Here is a 20,258-nt window from a genome sequence, read left to right on the forward strand (position 1 = left end):
AATGTACTCATCTTCATTCTGTTCAAAAGTTTTCATGCCCCAGCTCTTGAAGTATTCAGACCCCCTTCACTTTTTTCAATTTTATGTTGCAGCCTGATACTACAATTGTTTAAATTCATTTTTTTTCTCTCATTAATCTATACCGTGTACCTCATAATGACAAAGTGAAAACAGAATTTTAAAAATGTCTGTAAATATATTAAAAAGGAAAAAAAATGAAATATCACATTTACATAAGTATTCAGACCCTTAACTCAGTGCTTAGTTGAAGCACCTTTGGCTACAATTAGAGCCTCGTGTCTTTTTAGGTATGACGCAAACAAGCTTTGCAGACCTGGATTGGGGGATTTTCTGCCATTCTTCTATGCAAATCCTCTCAAGCTCAGTCAGGTTGGATGGGGACCGTCAGTGGACAGCCATTTTCAGGTCTCTCCAGAGATGTTCGATAGGGTTCAAGTCAGAGCTCTGGCTTGGCCACTCTAGGACATTCACAGAGTTGTCCTAAAGCCACTCCTGTGTTGCCTTGGCTGTGTGCTTGGAGTCATTTTCATGTTGGAAAGTGAACCTTCGGCCCAGTTTGAAGTTCTGAATACTCTGGACTGGGTTTTCATTAAGGCTATCTCTATATTTTGGTGCATTGAGCTTTTCTTGTACTCTGATGAGTCCCTCAGTCCCTGCCGCTGAAAAACAGCCCCACAGCATGAGGCTGCTACCAGCACACTTTACTTTTGGGATGGTACTCTGCAGATGATGAGGTGGTTTCCTTCAAACATGATGCTTTGAATTGAGGTTCATCAAACCAAAGTATCTTGTTTCTCAGAGTTTGTGGGGCCTTTAGATGCTGTTTTGCAAATTGCAAGTGTGTTTTCATGTGTCTTCACTGAGGATAAGATTGAGTTTGGCCACACCAGCATAAAGCCCAGATCGGTGGAGTGTTGCAGTGATGTAGGTTCTCCCATCTGCATATATGCTCTTGGAGCTCAACTAGAGTGACCATCAGGTTCTTGGTCACCAGTCTAGACAAGGCCCTTTTCCATCAGTTGCTCAGTTTGGCCGGGTGACCAGCTCTTGGAAGAGTCCTGTTTATGCCAAACTTCTTTCATTTGAGAATTATGGAAGCCACTGTGCTCTTGGAAACCATCAGTGCAGTAGATATTTTTTTGTAGCCTTCCCCATTATCTGCGCCTTGATACAATCCTGTCTCTCAGCTCTGCAGGCTGTTCCTTTGACCTCATGGCTTGCTTTTCGCTCTTATATGCATTGTCAGCTGTAAGGCCTTTTTTTAAAGAGGTGTGTGCCTTTCCAAATCATGTCCAGTCAGTTTAATTTACCACAGGTGGGCTCCAGTCAAGGTGTAGAAACATCGCAATGATCAAGAGAAATGGGAGGCACCTGAGCTAAATTTCAAGTGTTGTTGCAAAGGGTCTGAATACTTACGTAAATGTGATATTTCAGTTTTTTCTTTTTAATAAATTTACAGACATTTCTAAAATTCGGTTTTCACTGTCATTATTAGGTAGATTAATGAGAAAAAAATAATTTAAACAATTGTAGTATCAGCCTGCAACATAACAAAATTGATAAAAGTGAAGGGGGTCTGAATACTTTCTTAATGCACTGTATATGCCTGTATTATTCATACCGAAGACCCATACTGTGGTACATTATATTGCCAAACGTATTGGGTCACCCCTTCTAATGAACAGGTTTGATTACTTTAGTAATTTCCATGAGTACAAATCTTAATGTTTAAGCATATAATGATATTCTAGGGAATTGTGTGCTTCTAATTTTATTGCAACAGTTTGGACAGAACCCTTTTCTATTCTAACATGACAGTGTCTCTGTGTATAAGGCAAGGTTCAAAAAGAAATGATTGATTCAGTCAGTGTGGAAGAACTTGACTGGTCTGTATAAAGCAAAGTCCTGATGCCAGCTGAACACATCTGGAGTGACTTTAAATGCAGACCTTGAGGCGAAAACTAATCACAAAACACCAATAATTGTTATCAATTATGTAGGTTTTTATGTTACAGTGTTGTTAAATTAATCTTTATTGCATTATTGTAGTGTCGTGTGTTACCATGATGGTTTATTTTTTACAGTGTACTACATTAAACATAATTTGACTTGCTAATTATCTAATCCTAATCTGCCGTACTAAAACAGATCCATTTCCTGTGCCATTAATTAGCAGCAGAGCTGCAAACACAGAGCCCTCATGAAAATATTAGGTAGAGCAGAATGAGATGGGATTAAGCTTTTTTTTTCTTTTGTAATTTGCCTCTTTTTGTCTCTATTTTGAAAATGGCAGTTCCTAAATTTACCCCATTTCAACTCTGAGGATGTTTTCCTCCAGTCTAGATCTCAAAGGTTTCTGATGTTGCACAGCTCTGGGCTGTTTCCCAATCCAAATGTAAGATTTAATGAGTCATAAAGCAGAAGTGAGGTGGACCGTACACTCGGCATGTCCCAGGTTCATTAAAATGACCAAGGCAAACAATGAATTATTGATGTAGGGGGCGAGTGTTCCAAAATAATGTTTTTGTGGATCTCTCGCCACAATATCCTCGAGGTCTAATTGTACAGACACTTATTTCCCACAGCAAGAATGGCTGTTTTTTTCTTAGCACGAAAAGTAAAGGCTGTTTTGTTACATGTTTCCATGTCTACTGCATAGAAACTGACATTTGGAGTAAAGTGATACTCATGATATTTTCGCCTACAGCGGTATGTCAGCACGGATGCAAACACGGAGAGTGCGTGGGACCCAACAAATGCAAGTGCCATCCAGGTTACACAGGAAAAACATGCAACCAAGGTAAGTGCTTAAAATGTACATTTGAAAATGTGGCATAAAACTGTATTTAACAACTATTTTTAACTAAAACATAATAATAATATTAGAAACAGTACTGTAAATATTAATTTTAAATGTAATTTTTTACATTTTATTACATTTTTCTTTCTTTTGTGTGTCTGTGCTTTCGTAAAGTATAAGCAGTAGAACATAAATATAAACACATATGTTTTTTAAATAAAATTTTATTTTTGGTCTGTGCAGCTGCTGTTAACCATGAAATTGCGAGTCAAATTGACCTGCCAACATCAAAACTTTGCATGCACGTATGCATATGCATGAGAAAACTTTGCAGGCATGTTCATGATTTTAAATGAGAAGTCGTCACAATTTTTTTGCTAACCATTATCGCAACAACCTGCAACATAATACAGGGGTAAAATCAGCCTCTCTATTACAAAGCACCAATTTGTCACTTGCATTATTTAAAAGCCTCTGGATGTAGATGCCACCCTTTGGCTCTAGACAGAACAATGTATTGGCACTAATGGGCTTTTGTATTGAGTCGTATAGTGATTCAGGATGTGAAGTTTCCCTTAAGCAGATAATATCTCAATTACTCCCCTAAGAACCCTGCACTGAAAATAAAACGGAGCCTGGGGACTAAATTCTGTCTGAAGTTGTCTCATCAGAAGAACACTGGCGTCTGAGATAACCCCTGATTTAAAACGGCACATTTCCATTTGAGAGGAGAAGGCTGGGAGACTTAAACAGAGGAGTCTGTGCCCTTGGAAGGCAAAGGGAGAAGGTGTAATTAAAAGACGGGAAGGAAAGGCAAAACAATCCCCTCTGGAATGTGGAATAGAATCTTTTCGATTTTCCCTTGCGTCATGGTTTCATGTCAGGTCGATGAGACTGCTTTTGCCTTGCTGCACCGGGTGGAAATGTTTTCTTTTTTCGTGCATTTCTATCAGCTTCGCTGGTCTCTCGATTAAAAGAATCAGATGGTTTTTAGAGGTAAAGACAGATGATTGTCATGCCGAGGGCTTATTTATCTTGCATGTTTAAAACTTTGACAGGTGCTGGTTAGCGCGGACACCTGGGTGGCATATTAAAATCATCAGTGCAAATAATCAAGCCTTTAATTTTCGGTGTGACTGACTGAAGTGTTTTTTCAAGCCGCTAAGTGGTTTTGTCTATTGCAATTATCTGTAGCAAAACAATCAGCATGCAAATTCAATTATACCACACAAGATGCCCAATCACTTGTATTTGAAAAGATTATGTAAGAATTGCTAATATTATTCTTTTATGTAAGAATTGCTAATATTATTCTTTTTTTTTGTCCTGTGTGAAATCATAGTTGATACTTTGCGACGTTTGATTCTAGCAATGCAATGATTACTGAAAGCTCTCCAGAACAAGCATTTCTAGTTAATGATTCATACAGTATAATATCTATATAGCTAAAATACCAATTTAAATGTAAGTGCACACTCAGACCTGATTTATTAGGAACACAGTTGCATGATTGCATGAACACTTTTTATGTGTGATTTACTATAAAATGCAAAAAGTATAGATGTTAAAATGTTAAAATGCAGGGGTTTTATATTTAACTAAAACTGAAACTAAATAAAATAAAATAATTAAAATAAATTATTGAATTATTAATCAGGACCCCCTTGAAAACGAGAGGATGCGTCTCAAGGGGTTTATCCCAAATAATAAAATTTGTTGCAATTGAAATTAGTAATTCAAATAAATGACTTGAATTAAAATAATTTGATATGTATATATTATGTATTTTTTTACTTGCACATTTCATACATAAACCAGGGTCTCAGTGTTAAAAGGATCCGCCATGAGTGATTAGTGTGCTGATAAACCACGAGGAGAGCTGAACAGAAATAATGATAAAGAGCTTAGCACTAAATCCATGGCAATGAGGTGGGATAACACCCACAAAGTTAAATTACCAAATCGGGATTTAAAGGTGATGCGTGTCATTGTTTCGATCTTAAAATACTTTCACCTATCCCAGAATAACATGCAAAGACAAGTATGTAAACACCGGGCTCCGTAGTCCTATTAAAATGTCGTATTTGGATAATAAATATAAAAGGATCAACCTGACAGAGAAACGTTAATGGCATATGTTTGGGGCAAAACTATTTGTTTATCCAAATCAGGTTTGGCTGGTTACACACTTTACCTTTAGGTTTTATTGTATTTGCTAGAAATGCATTTTGAAGACATTTCTTCAGTTGAACATTGGTTGACATTTGTCGTCTTGATCTTTACAGACACACAGATCTCCCTGGTGACATGTAGGACAGCAGTTCATGTAACTCAAACTCTAATTAATGCCTGAAAAATGCCACGAAGAGCATCTGTAATAAAGCAATAAGGCTGTGATTTTATCAGTTCCATAAAATGACTGTAAATTCTGATTGGGTGTTTGCGTTTAAAGATGTTGCAAACTTCATCAGCATAACGAAAATATGTTTACGGTTGCCACTACTCAACTGATGTGTGGAATTTTAACCATTAATTTTATAACATAGTCATAATCATATTTTTTTTTCAATTAAAGCACGATTAGCATTCGGCTCCTTTGATCTGCTTGATTTTGTCAGCAGTTGCTCTTCACTGTAACATCACTGCCATGGAGATGATATGAGGCAGATGGGCATCTTTGCCCAGAACAAATAAACTCATTAAAGTGCTAATCCATTTAGGAGTGAAGTGACACAGAGCTGCATTCGGCTCTCCGTGGATCAAATCAATTTAATAAGATGCTAATTTTCAGTGGGGGTCTCTGTAAATGAGAATCTGCTTACCTGCTGTTCCCAAGGCCTGTCAGGAATCCATTATGGGACATCAAGTATCGTCAAATACTTGAAGATGGATCTGCTTTTTGGTGAACGCACATCTAACAAAGCTACATTAATCACTCATTTTATAAAAAGGATGCTATCATCAATGACTCATCTTTAAAGTATCCCTATTATGGGTAATGAAAGGTTAATATTTTGGTTTTGAGAGTCCTCAACAACAGGTTGACATGCATGCAACATATAATATGCATTTATTTTACCTTACTTGCTCAAAGACTCCCAAGCGATTCTTTTTTCCAAACCCCTCCTTTGCGTGATTGGTCCAATTGGTCTCATTTCCCTTTTATCATGCCTGTAATCAATGCCTGTAAAGCAGCATTTGTGAGCACAGTGCTGCTTTGTGTACAGAGTTACCGGGGAAACAGCTATTTTTAACCTCCAAAAGCAGCACCTAGTGGCAAAAAAAAAAGAATTTGCATTTTCATTCAGACCCATGCGACCAACAAGTGGGCGGGCAATATGCTAATGCTTCATGTTGACGTCAACATGAAACAGCTTGGGATTCATTGTAAAAGTGACTTCTTTCAATGATTCAGAGTTGACTTTTTCTTTTGAGAGACAATAACTTTATGCATAGTGCACTCTGCTAGATGTTTCCATTCATTTAGAGCTGTGTTACACTCTGCATGAAAGGTCATTTTCAAAAATCCATAATAGGGGCATTTGAAGTTGCTCTAAACCTGTGGGAATTTATTTCAGCTGTTGAACACAAAAGAAGATATTTTAAAGGAGATCTACAGTATTATGCCCCTTTTTACAATGTAATAAGTCTCAGGTGTCCTCAGAATGTGTCTGTGAAGTTTCATAAAATACCTTACAGATCATTTATTATATAATTTAGAAAATGCCTATTTTGAGTGGAAACAGAAACACGCTGTTTTTGTGCATTGCTCTTTAAATTCAAATGAGCTGCTACTCCCTGCCCCCTTTTTGAGAATAGGGCTGTCCCTTTACAGCTCGTACCTCAGATGCTCTGCTAAAAAATATTTGTTTGGTTTTGATTATCATGCCATTATCATGAGATTATCATCTCACTGAAATCATGCGTTCTGAAATAGGGTTTTCTGAGCGCAAACATCCGAAGCACATGGACAGAAAGCGGCTGCCACACGGCATGTGAGCACTAAACTTAGTTCTCTTTCGTGTTTCATTGCGCTTAAACAGTCAAATACACACAAGTTTATTTTAAAAACACACAGGAGTTACAAAAGCAGTTGGTTATGTCTGTGAAGGTAAACAGCTGGGAATGAAATTGCTTGTTTATATTAGATCTGTGTGGCAGCAGAGTAATATACAGTAAATAAATCAATAAATTCACTGCTCTCTGGGACTCTAAATAGTCTTCTGTGCTCGTCAGTGCAGCCAAAGACAGAACAGTTAGCATGTGTTGCTTGATCCTTCGTCATGGCGTTAGAACTGGTACACTGTTAAAAACAGAATGGCAGCGCTGTGTGTGGAAACGTGCAGATTAAGGGGCCATAATATTAAAATAAGATCCCCTTTCTATGGCACAGGGGAGAAAAATCTGAGCAGCTCGTTTTTTTCACAAGCTTGCAGAGAAAGGGGAAGTCAATGGGTACCGTCAACTGTTTGTTTACCAACTGTCTTCAAAATATCTTCTTTTGTGCTCAGAAAAAACTCATACAGGTTTGGAACAAATGATGTCAGAATTTTCATATTTGGGTGAACTATCGCTTTAAAAAGAGCAAATCATGGAGCTTGTTCTTTTAGCAATTATTTTTAATATCATGCATAAATTGTCATGACTACCTGACAGATATAACTAAAATAGATTTTCCAACATAGTCTCTTGTCAAACTTGAAGTGATTTGGCAAAATAGGCTGAAAGACCAGTTCAAACTTGTTTTGTTCATATTAATGTTTACATGACGCCCATCTTGAACACCTTATTCTGATTGAAGAAAATAAATATAGAAGTCTTAAAGTTATGCTAGCAAATTGTACATCTCACAGAAAATATAAAAAAACATCATGTAAAGCTAAACTATGACTTATTGATGCAAGAAACCTTGACTAACTTTATATGTAGTCTTTCCTTGGTGCCTTCTTGTTACAAAACCATATAACTCTCCACCATATGGACGTACAGGTTTCACAAGCTGACAGTCTACATCATGAATGTTTGATTTTCGGCATGCCAGGGGCATAATAATAGTTAATGTGTTTTGTGTTTTGAAAAACACTGTTCATTTCCGTGTATTATTTAGGAGTCGGAAAGCCAAGCACAGCTGAGGGGATTATATGGGATTCTTTACATGTCCTCATATAATTAAACTGTAAAGCGGCAGCATTGTTCTGTAACACTGACATTCCCTCCTCTCATCTTTCTTTCCAGTGTCAGTCACAGGCAGTTGTTGGTACTGTACTGGATATTTTTAAAAGCTGAAGACTATAAACACTTTAAATACCAAGCGCCGCTATTTTGGGGTTTTGTCTTCTTGTTAATTGCCTATGATAATATCAGCTGCTCCAGAAGAAAAGGGGTCCGATTTTTCCAGTCACGATGGTTGGTAACTCTGTACACAAAGCAGCACTGTGCTCACAAATGCTGCTTTACAGGCATTGATTACAGACATGATGATGAAATGGAAAATGAGACCAATTGGACCAATCACTGCAGATTAGCGTCATGCAAAGGAGGGGTTTGAAAAAATTAATCGTTTGGGAGTCCTCGAGCAAGTAAGGTAGAAGAAAAAGCGTATTATAAGACAATGAAAGTGTGTTTTTGACCTTGCATGCATGTCAACCTGTTGTTGGGGACTCCCGAAACCAAGTTAGGAACCTTTCATTACCCATAATATGGGCACTTTAAATAAAACCAACATACTATTTCCATTGAATGAAATGAGACATTTATTAAACGAAATCAAAATGTACCTTATTTATTTAGTTAATATACTATATATATACAATATGTATTTTTTTTAGATTTTTATATTTAATTGTTTTTAGCAAAATGACTTTTTCCCACATCAGAAATGACTCTCTTCTGTGACCAAGGCAATGTGGGTGGGCAAAATATTAATGAATATTATCATAGCCTGCATTTCACAAACAAGCTCTGCATATGCTGAAGTTAAAAGCACGGCCAGTGGCGTTTCATTTTATCTACTCATTTGCATATAATCTTTACTGAATAATGTTATTATTCTCCTCTACAGGAATACGGACAGGTGTGTTTTATAAATGGTGTGAAGAGGTGTGTTTTATAAATGTTTTTGTCCACGTTATCCTGTGTGCTGTTATCTGTTATCTGTTTTCCTCACTCCTAAAGAAGAGCAGGGCTATGTTAGCCCCCCATTATGGCACAGTCGCCCTCCCGTTTTTGTTCCCATGGACCACCAGCCGATTGCAGTGCCTTCGGAGGGTGAGCTAATCCTCTGTGTGTGATTTTCATGTAAGACCGCTTACCAGATGACGCCTGCATCCGCCCCAAGCGCCACCCCTCTGGTCCACATGCATGGCGCAGTCTGCTTAGCCCAGCGAGAGTGAATACTTTCCCTTTAGCAGATGCCCAAAGCCTCCACAGGCATGGCCGGAATGACACGGAGAAAGCCATGCATGCTTTGGCAGAAACACACACACAAAGCCTTTAAGATGCTGTTCTGTTTCACCCTGCTCTCTTTCTCCTACACACACATCCTGTCTGTGTCTGTCAGTTCCTCTGAACTTCTGAAGCAGGGCATCTTTCATCTGCGAGCATTCAAGTGGCTGCCCGGCTGCTCTCTTTCTCTTTAACCTTCTGCCTGTCTCCTCTATCTCAGGCCCATCTCCAATTGCTAAACGAATATCCTGTCATTCAAAAAGTGTCTGTCATGTTGTTGTTGTTGTTGTTGTCTGCCTCTGAGGTAATTCTGTTCATGATTTTTCACACAGACCTACAGTATAGGTTGTCAATTTCAAGTGAACTGACCATGCTAAAAGTACATTTCCAAAGTTAATGAAGTTGTTGTTATGGTGTTGTTATAAAAACATTTTAGTGGTAGTAGAATTATGTGTATGTGTGTGTCTTATTTATCTACGGAATAATGATAATAATTATTATTATTCACATTTTTTCTCTGTTTGAACAATGTATGGATGGTGGGATAGGGACAAAAGCTGCTCTTATAACTTTGCAACTTTATATAATATAATACAATATAATATAATAAAATAATAAATGTATTTGAATAATTTTAATTTTATTAGATGATGTATATTATGAAGATGTATGATTTATTATTATTAATAATAATAATAAGAATACAATGTTATATATATATATATATATATATATATATATATATATATATATATATATATATATATATATATGTATTTACTGTATACACACACACACACACAAACAAACATATATATATATATATATATATATATATATATATATATATATATATACACTCACTGTCCACTTTATTAGGTACACCTTGCTAGTACTGGGTTGGACCCCCTTTTGCCTTCAGAACTGCCTTAATTCTTCGTGGTATAGATTCAACAAGGTTTTGGAAACATTCCTCAGAGATTTTGGTCCATATTGACATGATAGCATCACGCAGTTGCTGCAGATTTGTTGGCTGCACATCCATGAACCACATCCCAAAGGTGCTCTATTGGATTGAGATCTGGTGACTGTGGAGGCCATTTGAGTAAAGTGAACTCATTGTCATGTTCAAGAAACCAGTCTGAGATGATTTGAGCTTTGTGACATGGTGCATTATCCTCCTGGAAGTAGCCATCAGAAGATGGGTACACTGTAGTCATAAAGGGATGCACATGGTCAGCAACAACACTCAGGTAGGCTGTGGCTTTTAAACTATGCTCAATTGGTACTAAGGGGCCCAAAGTGTGCCAAGAAAATATCCCCCACACCATTACACCACCACCTGAACCGTTGAGACAAGGCAGGATGGATCCATGCTTTCATGTTCTTTACGCCAAATTCTGACCCTACCATCTGAATGTTGCAGCAGAAATCGAGACTCATCAGACCAGGCAACGTTTTTCCAATCTTCTGTTGTCCAATTTTGGTGAGCCTGTGCGAATTGTAGCCTCCGTTTCCTGTTCTTAGCTGACAGGAGCGGCACCCGGTGTGATCTTCTGCTGCTGTAGCCCATCTGCTTCAGGGTTCGACGTGTTGTGCGTTCAGAGATGGTATTCTGCATACCTTGGTTGTAACGAGTGGTTATTTGAGTTACTGTTGCCTTTCTATCATCTCTAACCAGTCTGCCCATTCTCCTCTGACCTCTGACATCAACAAGGCATTTTCGTCCACACAACTGCCGCTCACTGGATATTTTCTCTTTTTCGGACCATTCTCTGTAAACTCTAGAGATGGTTGTGCGTGAAAATCCCAATAAATCAGCAGATTATTGAAATACTCAGACCAGCCCGTCTGACACCAACGTTCAAAGTCACTTAAATCCCCTTTCTTCCCCATTCTGATGCTTGGTTTGAACTTCAGCAAGTCGTCTTCACCACATCTAGATGCCTAAATGCATTGAGTTGCTGCCATGTGATTGGCTGATTAGCAATTTGTGTTACCAAGCAATTGAACAGGTGTACCTAATAAAGTGGCCGCTGAGTGTATATACAGTTGAAGTCAAAACTTTACATACTGTACACCTTTCAGAATCTGCAAAATGTTAATTATTTTACCAAAATAAGAGGGATCATACAAAATGCATGTTACTGTTTATTTAGTACTGACCTGAATAAGATATTTCACATAAAAGATGTTTACATATAGTCCACAAGAGAAAATAATAGTTGAATTTATAAAAATGACCCCGTTCAAAAGTTTACATAGCCTTGATTCTTAATACTGTGTTGTTACCTGAACGATCCAAAGCTGTATTTTTTTGTTTAGTGATAGTTGTTCATGAGTCCCTTGTTTGTCCTGAACAGTTAAACTGCCTGCTGTTCTTCAGAAAAATCCTTTATATATATATATATATATATATATGTAAATAATCTGTTTAATCAGTTTTGAAATGTTTCTTCACTGTTCTTAAGTGCAGCACTCAGAATAGGCTGCAGTCACACTTTCCATATGGTGTGATCTTATTCCTCTACCTGCTCTCTGTTCTGGGATTTCAACACCTTCACACCTCCTACCCTCTGTTTTCTCTCTTCAGACTGGACAATTATTATGTTTTTATTTCATATCATTAGTTGACTATGTGTTGGTGCTCAGAGCTGCCTCTTGTCAAGTACAGCTATTCTGGGAATATGACATTTCATTTCTGCTGTTTTCAGCTTTATTTGAGCGAGCAAAGGGCCAATGAGTCTTCAGTGATGGGTTAGTCTCCTCTTCACCTCTCTTGACAGAAGCACGAGTTGCTTCGTTTTTCTAAACATCTTTCTGAGATGAATTTGTCTACATGCTGCTCAGAGAGTTGAGTTACTGCCTGAACCACTGAGACTTCACAAAACTGTATAAGAGAAATATAGACAAGAAAGAAAGTCAAGGTGGAGATGTAGATGCAATTCTGAGATTTTACAGAGGATTTGATATCACTTGGTATAGTGTGTTAGGTCTGATTAAATATTAAATTTTTAGGAATGACATACTACATAGCTATTTCTTAAAGGGATAGTTCACCTTAAAATTACTATTCACTCTCCCTCATTCCAACTCATCTTCAGGAAAAATAATAGCAGATTTTTAAAGGAAGAGTTCACCAAAAATGAAAATTTGCTTAAAATTGATTTACCCTCAGGCTATCCAAGATGTAGATGAGTTCGTTTCTTAATCATATCAAATTTGGAGAAATTTAGCATTACGTAACTTGCTAACCAATGGATCATCTGTAGTGAATGGGTGCCGTCAGAATGAGAGTCCAAACAGCTGATAAAAGCATCACAATAATCCACAAGTAAACCACACAACTCCAGTCCATCGATTAATGTCTTGTGAAGCAAAAAGCTGTGTGTTTGTACTAAATTTTACTCTAGCATTGCTTTCTGCAGTGAAAAAGTCATCTCGTCTGAATCAGAAGAGAAATATGCACAGATCAAGAACCATTTACAAGCAAAAACAGTTCTAAACAAATGTGTAGGTGGATTTTGATGTGAGAGGACAACAGAAGATGGGCTTTTTCATTGTAGGAAGCGTTGTTATGGATTATGGTCTCCAGAAGTGACATTTAAAAGTTAAGACAACCTCAAATGATGGATTTGTTTCTTACAAACATGCAGCTTTTTACTTCACAAGACATTAGCTGATGAATGGAGTGGTGTGGATTACTTCTAATCCTTCAAGTGTTTCAATTAAATTTATCGTATGGCTTTGGAATCATTTTAGGTTGTTTGAGTCATTTTTATGTTTTCCTGACAGCATTCATTATGCATACATATGGAAGAGTTTATGGCTTGGAACATCATGAGGGTTAAAAAATGATGACAGAATCTTAAATATGTGAACTTTTTAAAACTATATTTTCATATTAATTTTTTTTTTTTTTTTATTATGAATAATAAATACTTGAATATTATTTTATTATTGAACGATTCCATGATTAATTGCAATAGTCACATTTTCAACTCTTTCTGCTTATTTCTATTAACAACAAAGTGTTGCAAATGGCCAGATGAAATCCACAAGAAACGACTGTCACGCAAGGTCAGCGTTAGTCAATTATGTCTCCAGTCATCATGAAATTGCTGCCTAATTGTGAATTTAAATTCAGCCTGAGTGTGAAATCACAGCTTCAGCAGCTCGGAGCGGTGTGCTTACAAAGAAACGTTGTACGGTTTGAAAAGGTGTTAAAGACTCGGCCCGATTTACGTCTTTGTTTCGAATATAATTGTTGACTCTTGCTAAGATGATTTGGGAAGTGATTGTAGCTGTCCTCACCCACCTCGACTAATCATTCCAGCGGACTGACCTCCCACCGGTGCCAATTAACATTAATATACACTGTGCCATTCATCTACTTAAATCTGTGCCACCTGTCAAATATAGATGGCTAGATTGCATCCCTGCGTAACCCACCACTAAAGATGGCGCCATTCTCTCAGAACTGGGCCATGCCAAAGACACTCATGTATGGCAGCCAGGAGAATCTATTTTCAGTCCAGTGCAAATGAGACTGCAGGCATCACGCTACGTGTCTGGTCTATAAACTTGACTGTGTACCTTACAATATTGAGATCTAAGTGATACGTAGCCTTTAGCTGATGACCCATGTGGCCTAGACTTTAGGATATATGGTTGAGCTCGGATTAAACTATAGCCAACCCTTGCTTTTTATTTCAAATAAAAATGAAGTGTTGCTTTGCCTTGGTAAAATAAAAATCTCTTGAATACATTTATTTATTTATTTTAGGTATTAAAAAATGATGGCTATTTTTGTGCTACTCAGTAATTATTTGAGAAGTGGATAAACAATTAAACAATCACGTAATGTTGAGAAAAAATAGATAAAAGAATTATTGACCAAATAATTAAAATATATGAATTTAATTAAACTAATTGATAAACTCATTTATTTATTTTTATGTTAGAATTGAATATATAGACAATTCTGGATATAAGTATCCGTAATAAAAAAATGTCTAAAATTGAGCAATTTTCAGTTCAGCACATTTTTATTATTATTAATATTATTATTTTTATATGTAATAATATACATTTTCTTTTATTGTTATATTTTCTGCTTTAATTTTAATTTGAGTTAAATTCATTAATTATCCTTAATTATAAAATTTCAGAATTTTTGGAAAGTTTTAAATTCAGCATAGTATTATTATTATTATTATTATTAGTTAATAATATAAATGATCTTTTTTATATATGTTCTTTCATTTTAATTTTAGTTAAAGTTTTAGTATTTTATTTAAAAAAAATCTTCATTTTTATTAGATTTCTTGTAGATATTTCTTTTTAACTTAATTTTTTATTTCATTTTTAACTTTAGTAATTTTAGTACTTTAACTTCATCTTATTTTATGTCAGTTAGCTGCCAAAGAAACTTTTATTTTCCTTTTATTTTTTTTATGAAAACCATTTTTAATCATTTTAGTTTGTTTTAGCATTAATTAACAGAAACAACACTTTCAGCCATTGCAAAAGAAAGTTATTGATAATTGCTTTTTTAATTTTTATATTGATTTATCTCATTTATTACCCTAGTTTTGATTGTCCTGAAGTTTCATTTTAAAGATGGATATGAGTAAAGTTGTGACTATATGGTAGTAAGGATAGTTTTCAAAGTCTAGAAATAGGTCAACAGCTTCCAAGTTTAGAATATTATTAAATATTCAAAGTCTGGAAATGAGTACGTAGTTGACCTTTGCAGAGTTGTCAGAAGCAAAACGTTCTGTGCATCAGTATCAAAACTCAAAGCGTTGTGGAGTGAGGCGCTGAGGTGGGCCTGTCCAGACACGGTGGCCTGCGGCTTCACCTTCTTCCCGCAGACGCCGCCTCACAGGTTTGAAAGGATTGACCTTTCAGATTTGACCTCTGGTTTAAGCCTAATTCCTGCCCCGCTCGGCCTCCCCTCTCACACCAGGATGTTCTAACCTCCCCCTCTGTTCTTCTGTCTGCAGACTTGAACGAGTGTGGCCTCAAGCCTCGGCCGTGTAAACACAGGTGCATGAACACGTATGGGAGCTACAAATGCTACTGCCTAAACGGCTACATGCTGCTGCCTGATGGGAGCTGTGGAAGTGAGTCACATCTCGTTGTTTTACACGCGGTGTCCAGCTGTGTCAATCGCATCTCGTTCAATAGCTCTTCAACGCTCTACTTGAAACGTATGATAGTGCTGCCCAGCAGGGTTCATCGCAATGTGTGTATACTGTTTCTACAAGCTAGATTCCCACTGGCTTTTCAGAAAAATGGTGCAGTGCAAAAATTGTAAAGTGCATGCAACATAAAAATTCTTTAGAGAAGAAGAGAACAAAAAGAAGTATTGTCTTCTGAATTGTATATACTACATTTTTTATATATTCTACTTATTTTATTTTATTATTTTATTTTTCATTTAAAATGTTTTATTTTTTCCCTGTAGAAAAAATACTATTCTTGTAAAAAAAAAAAATATTTTTATAGTTTCATTTAGAGGAGAGAACAAAGAGCTGAATCTTCCTGAATGTTTTTTTATTATTATTATTATTATACACAAATCAGATAACTAGATAATGCTAAATATGTGTAATGCTTACAGCATAAAATTATGCTTGCTTGAAAATTTAATTTTTATAGTTTCATTTTGAGAAGAAAACACAAGCAGAATTATTTGATTTGATTTAATTTGGTTTGATTTGATTTTACAAATATGCATTTAAAAGGTTGTATTTTTTCCCTGTAAAACGAAAATCATTTCATTTATTTTATTTAATTTTTTCCAATGTGTGTGTTTTTATAGTCTCTTCTCCCTTACACAAATCATTCTATGAGCTCAGGGCATCCTTCGGCCCTGTAGAGAGTTTTCAGATGACTCACAAAAAAATATGAGAAAGCTGTGAACTTCAACCCTGCCAGTAAAGGCTAGTCTTATTGCTGGCCTTAAGCGATTCTCACCACAGCAAGTGGCCCGTGCCTGTGCTTGCCCGGTGCTAAATGTGCTTCCAGAGGCCTGGAGATTCCACTCTCTGATAAATATTTTCTCACCTCCCCACAGCTCACACTTCAGCAAACACCACTGAATCACAGAGTTAATCAAAGTGTGGAGCAGCTCCTGTGACGTGGGTGGTACAGTGATTGTCAATGCTTGGATCGCAGATTATTGCATAGTTTGATACGGTTGGATGCTGGTCTGATAAAGAGTTTGAATGGGTCTACGTGTCTGGCTCAAATTATTCATAACTTCATGTCATTAGATGAAAAAAAAATCTCTTTTGAAATTGGCTCCAGCACTCAATGCCATAAAAGTGTCAAATATGCTGACCTGTAAATTCAACTTATTTTTGAATTAGTATTTTTTGTAATTATTAAAATTATTGTTTTAAATAAACTCAATAATAATAATAAATTATAACAAATAAAGCATATTATTCCACCTACAATTAAAAGTAATTAATACAAATAAATGTAGAAAATATTAATATATTTTATAATATAAAATAATAGTAATAATAATAATAATAATAGTGAATTATAAAAAGTAAATCATGTTATTCCACCTGAAATGAAAAATAATCATTAATAAAATACATTTAGAAATAATAATAATAACAACAACATACAAATAAAACATGGTATGAACAATGGAAAATAATGAATAAAAATACATTTTAAAATATTCATATATTTTATATTATAAATTAATAATAATTATTTATTTTATTTTAGAAATATATGTTAAATAATGTTAAAATGCCTTCATAATGGCAGTCTAAAGTGAGTTTTGAGTAAATGTTGCTTAAAATTAATGTCAAACATGAATTAAAATCATTTATTTTAAGCATCATTTACTCAAAACTCAGTTCAGACTGCCATTATAATATATATATTTATATTTCATCCTGGCCCAGTATATATTGATCTATTACTTAGTACACAAGAATATGTGTAACGCATCCATCCAATCCCTACTCATTTTGTTTCCTTCAAGACTTTAGGGAATAATTGAGTTTTATTTTTGTTTTTCCACCTGCATTAGCAGGAACAATGTGCCATCTCCTTTTCTCTGGAGTGTTTTTTACCTCGCTGCCTCATGGAAAATGGGTTGTACTGTGACGACCCCCTCGATACCGGTAGAGAATGTGGAGTGGTGTTTCTCCGCAGGGCTAATAGATCACTACACAATCTAATAACACAAGGTTATCTGCTTCACTGCCCATTTCCTTCAAGGCTATGAAGCTAAATGCGGAATATTGTGTTCCCTTCTCTGACCTGTGGCCTTGCACCCCATTTAATGGTGATTCATCTTTTGTCTATGTTCATTTGTTTTGCTGCTTATGGAACATCTATAGGTGCATTTTGCTTTTCATGTATGTCTTTTATACTTGCAGTGAGCGGTTCTGTGTTGTACTGAATGTGGCAGAAATATGTGAATGTATAGTAAGTGCTAAATCTGCTGTCTCTATGTTTCTGTCAGATGCCCGGACATGCAGCATGGCAAACTGCCAGTACGGCTGTGAAGTAATGAAAGGAGAAGTTCGCTGCCAGTGCCCATCTCCAGGTCTACAGCTGGCTCCAGATGGCAGGACCTGTGTAGGTATGTGTTCATGGGTAATGCATTTCTGCAGCACTGCTTTAAAGGGGTCATATGATGCGATTTCAAGCTTTCATTTCTATTTGGAGTGTTACAAGCTGTTCGTGCATAGATGAGATCCCTAAAGTTGCAAAGACTAAAGTCTCAAACCCAAAGAAATATTCTTTATAAAAGTTAAGACTCGTCCACACCCCCCTAAAACGGCTCATTCAAACACGCCCCCACATGTCTACGTCACGATGTGGAAATATTTGCGTAATGCCGCCCAAATGTTCACGCAAAGAAAGAAGGCGTGGTTTCAGTAACCGCACCGCAGTAGTGTTGATGGTGTCATGGAGATGCTGTTTCTATGTGAAAGTAAAAGCACTTTATTTGGACTTCCGAAAGTAGATGCAATTAGGAATCATTGTTTAAGATTTGTTTACAATACAACAGCACAACCCAAATGTTCGAATTTGTGCAACGCATTTTATGGACGAGAGTTTCGTGAACCTAGGAGAGTACAAGACTGGCTGAGCATGAAGGCTATTTCAAAAAAAAAAAAAAAGGGTAAATTCCGACTTTGCTATGACAATCTGGCGCTTCTGAATCAGCGACTGTAAGTATGTTTTGTTATTAGTTTAAGTATTTGCTATTGACTGTTCAAATGCGGAGTTTTGCGCATGGCACGTCGTGTTTGCGTGCGCGTGTGTGTGTGTGAGTGAGGGGAACAGGGACACATCACAGCGCAGTGTACAGCCCGTCAGAAATCATCTTAACCGCGTCTTGTGTACTAAAAATACATACGAGCATCATCACTGTGTCTGTCACGCGACTCTGTTCCCCTCTCAGGCTTGAACTGATAAAACTAACATTGAAAGCTGAAGCTCGCGATTATGGAAAGGGGCATTACATTTCTGACGCGTGCTTGTGGTGTTCGGCCAATCACGATGCACTGGGTCAGTTGGCCAATCAGAGCAGACTGCACTTGTTGGAAGGAGGGGCTTTGTAGAAAACGAAACGAAATAAAATACTTTTTTTTTTTACATTAAAGCATGTCAACATATTCTGTGACACCACATACACAAAATAATGATCTTTAAAATAGCATCATATGACCCCTTTAAATAAAGTTTCCTTGAGCTTTAGAAATAAAATTCACTCTTATTTTGTTGGTAAAAGAATCATCTATTCAAATCAGTCATTAAAACTGCCAATAAATTAGTTTTCAATAAAAAAAATTATTTAACTGTATAAATAGTAGGTAATACATATAATAATATAATATATGTAGTCATGCCCAAAAATGTCGGCACCCTTGGTAAATATGATCAAAGAAGGCTGTGAAAATTAATCTGCATTGTTAATCCTTTTGTTCTTTTATTTAAACAATTCACAAAAATCTAACCTTTCTTTGGATAGTAAGAATTTAAAATGGGGGGAAATATCATTATGAAATAAATGTTTTTCTCTAATACACATTGGCCACAATTAACGGCACCCTTTTATTCAATACTTTTTGAAACCTCCATTTGCCAGTTTAACAGCTCTAAATTTTCTCCTATAATGCCTGATGAGGTTAGAGAACACCTGACAAGATCAGAGACCATTCCTTCATCCAGAATCACTCCAGATCCTTCAGATTCACAGCTCCATGACGGTGCTTCTTCTCTTCAGTTCACCTCACTCATTTTCTACAGGGTTCAGGTCAGAGGACTGGAATGGCCAGCAGAAGCTTGGTTTTGTGCTCAGTGACCCATTTTTGTGTTGTTTTTGAGGTTTGTGTTTGGATTATTGTACAGTTGGAAGATCCAAACATGGCCCATTATAAGATTTCTAACAGAGTCAGTCACTTATTGATTTTTATCTGTTGATATTTTATAGAATCCATGATGCCATGTGTCTAAACAAGATGTCCAGGACCTCCAGCAGAAATATAGGCCCACAACATCAAAAATACAGCAGGATATTTCAGTGTACACATGGGGTACTTTATATCCCTCTGTTCACCAAACCCATCTTGAGTGTTTGCTGCTAAAAAGCTCATATTTTAGTTTCATCTGACCATAGAAGCCAGTCCCATTTGAAGTTCCAGTTGTGTCTGATAACTGAATATGCTGGAATTTGTTTTTGGATGAGCTAGGAGAATTTTTCTTGAAACCCTCCCAGACAACATCTGGTGATGGAGGTGCTGTTTGACAAATTTTTGTTTTTAAGGTTTTCTGACCCCGAGACTCATCTATTTTCTGCAATTCTCCAGCTGTGGTCCTTGGAGAGTCTTTAGCCACTCAAACTCTCCTTCTCACCGTGCATTAGGACGATATAGACACACGTCCTCTTCCAGGCAGTTTCGTAACATTTTATGTTGATTGGAAATTCTTAATTATTGCCCTG

At 36.4% G+C, this 20,258-nt stretch overlaps 1 protein-coding gene across 3 annotated transcripts in view; it reads left to right on the plus strand.

Moving 5' to 3' along the window:
- Positions 1 to 20,258, plus strand: part of LOC306873417 (nephronectin-like) — a 56,922-nt gene that overhangs the window by 24,294 nt on the left and 12,370 nt on the right. Inside the window, exons 4-7 of one of the 3 annotated variants that reach the window (XM_079422684.1) lie at positions 2,729 to 2,821; positions 8,996 to 9,088; positions 15,274 to 15,393; positions 17,769 to 17,888. In XM_079422684.1, the coding sequence (XP_079278810.1) occupies positions 2,729 to 2,821; positions 8,996 to 9,088; positions 15,274 to 15,393; positions 17,769 to 17,888 (426 nt within the window). The remainder of the gene's footprint in view (positions 1 to 2,728; positions 2,822 to 8,995; positions 9,089 to 15,273; positions 15,394 to 17,768; positions 17,889 to 20,258) is intronic. The other 2 variants (XM_079422685.1, XM_079422686.1) reach the window with 2 other exon arrangements.

Source organism: Barbus barbus, assembly GCF_936440315.1.
Source record: "Barbus barbus genome assembly, chromosome: 8".
Lineage (NCBI taxonomy): Eukaryota > Metazoa > Chordata > Actinopteri > Cypriniformes > Cyprinidae > Barbus > Barbus barbus.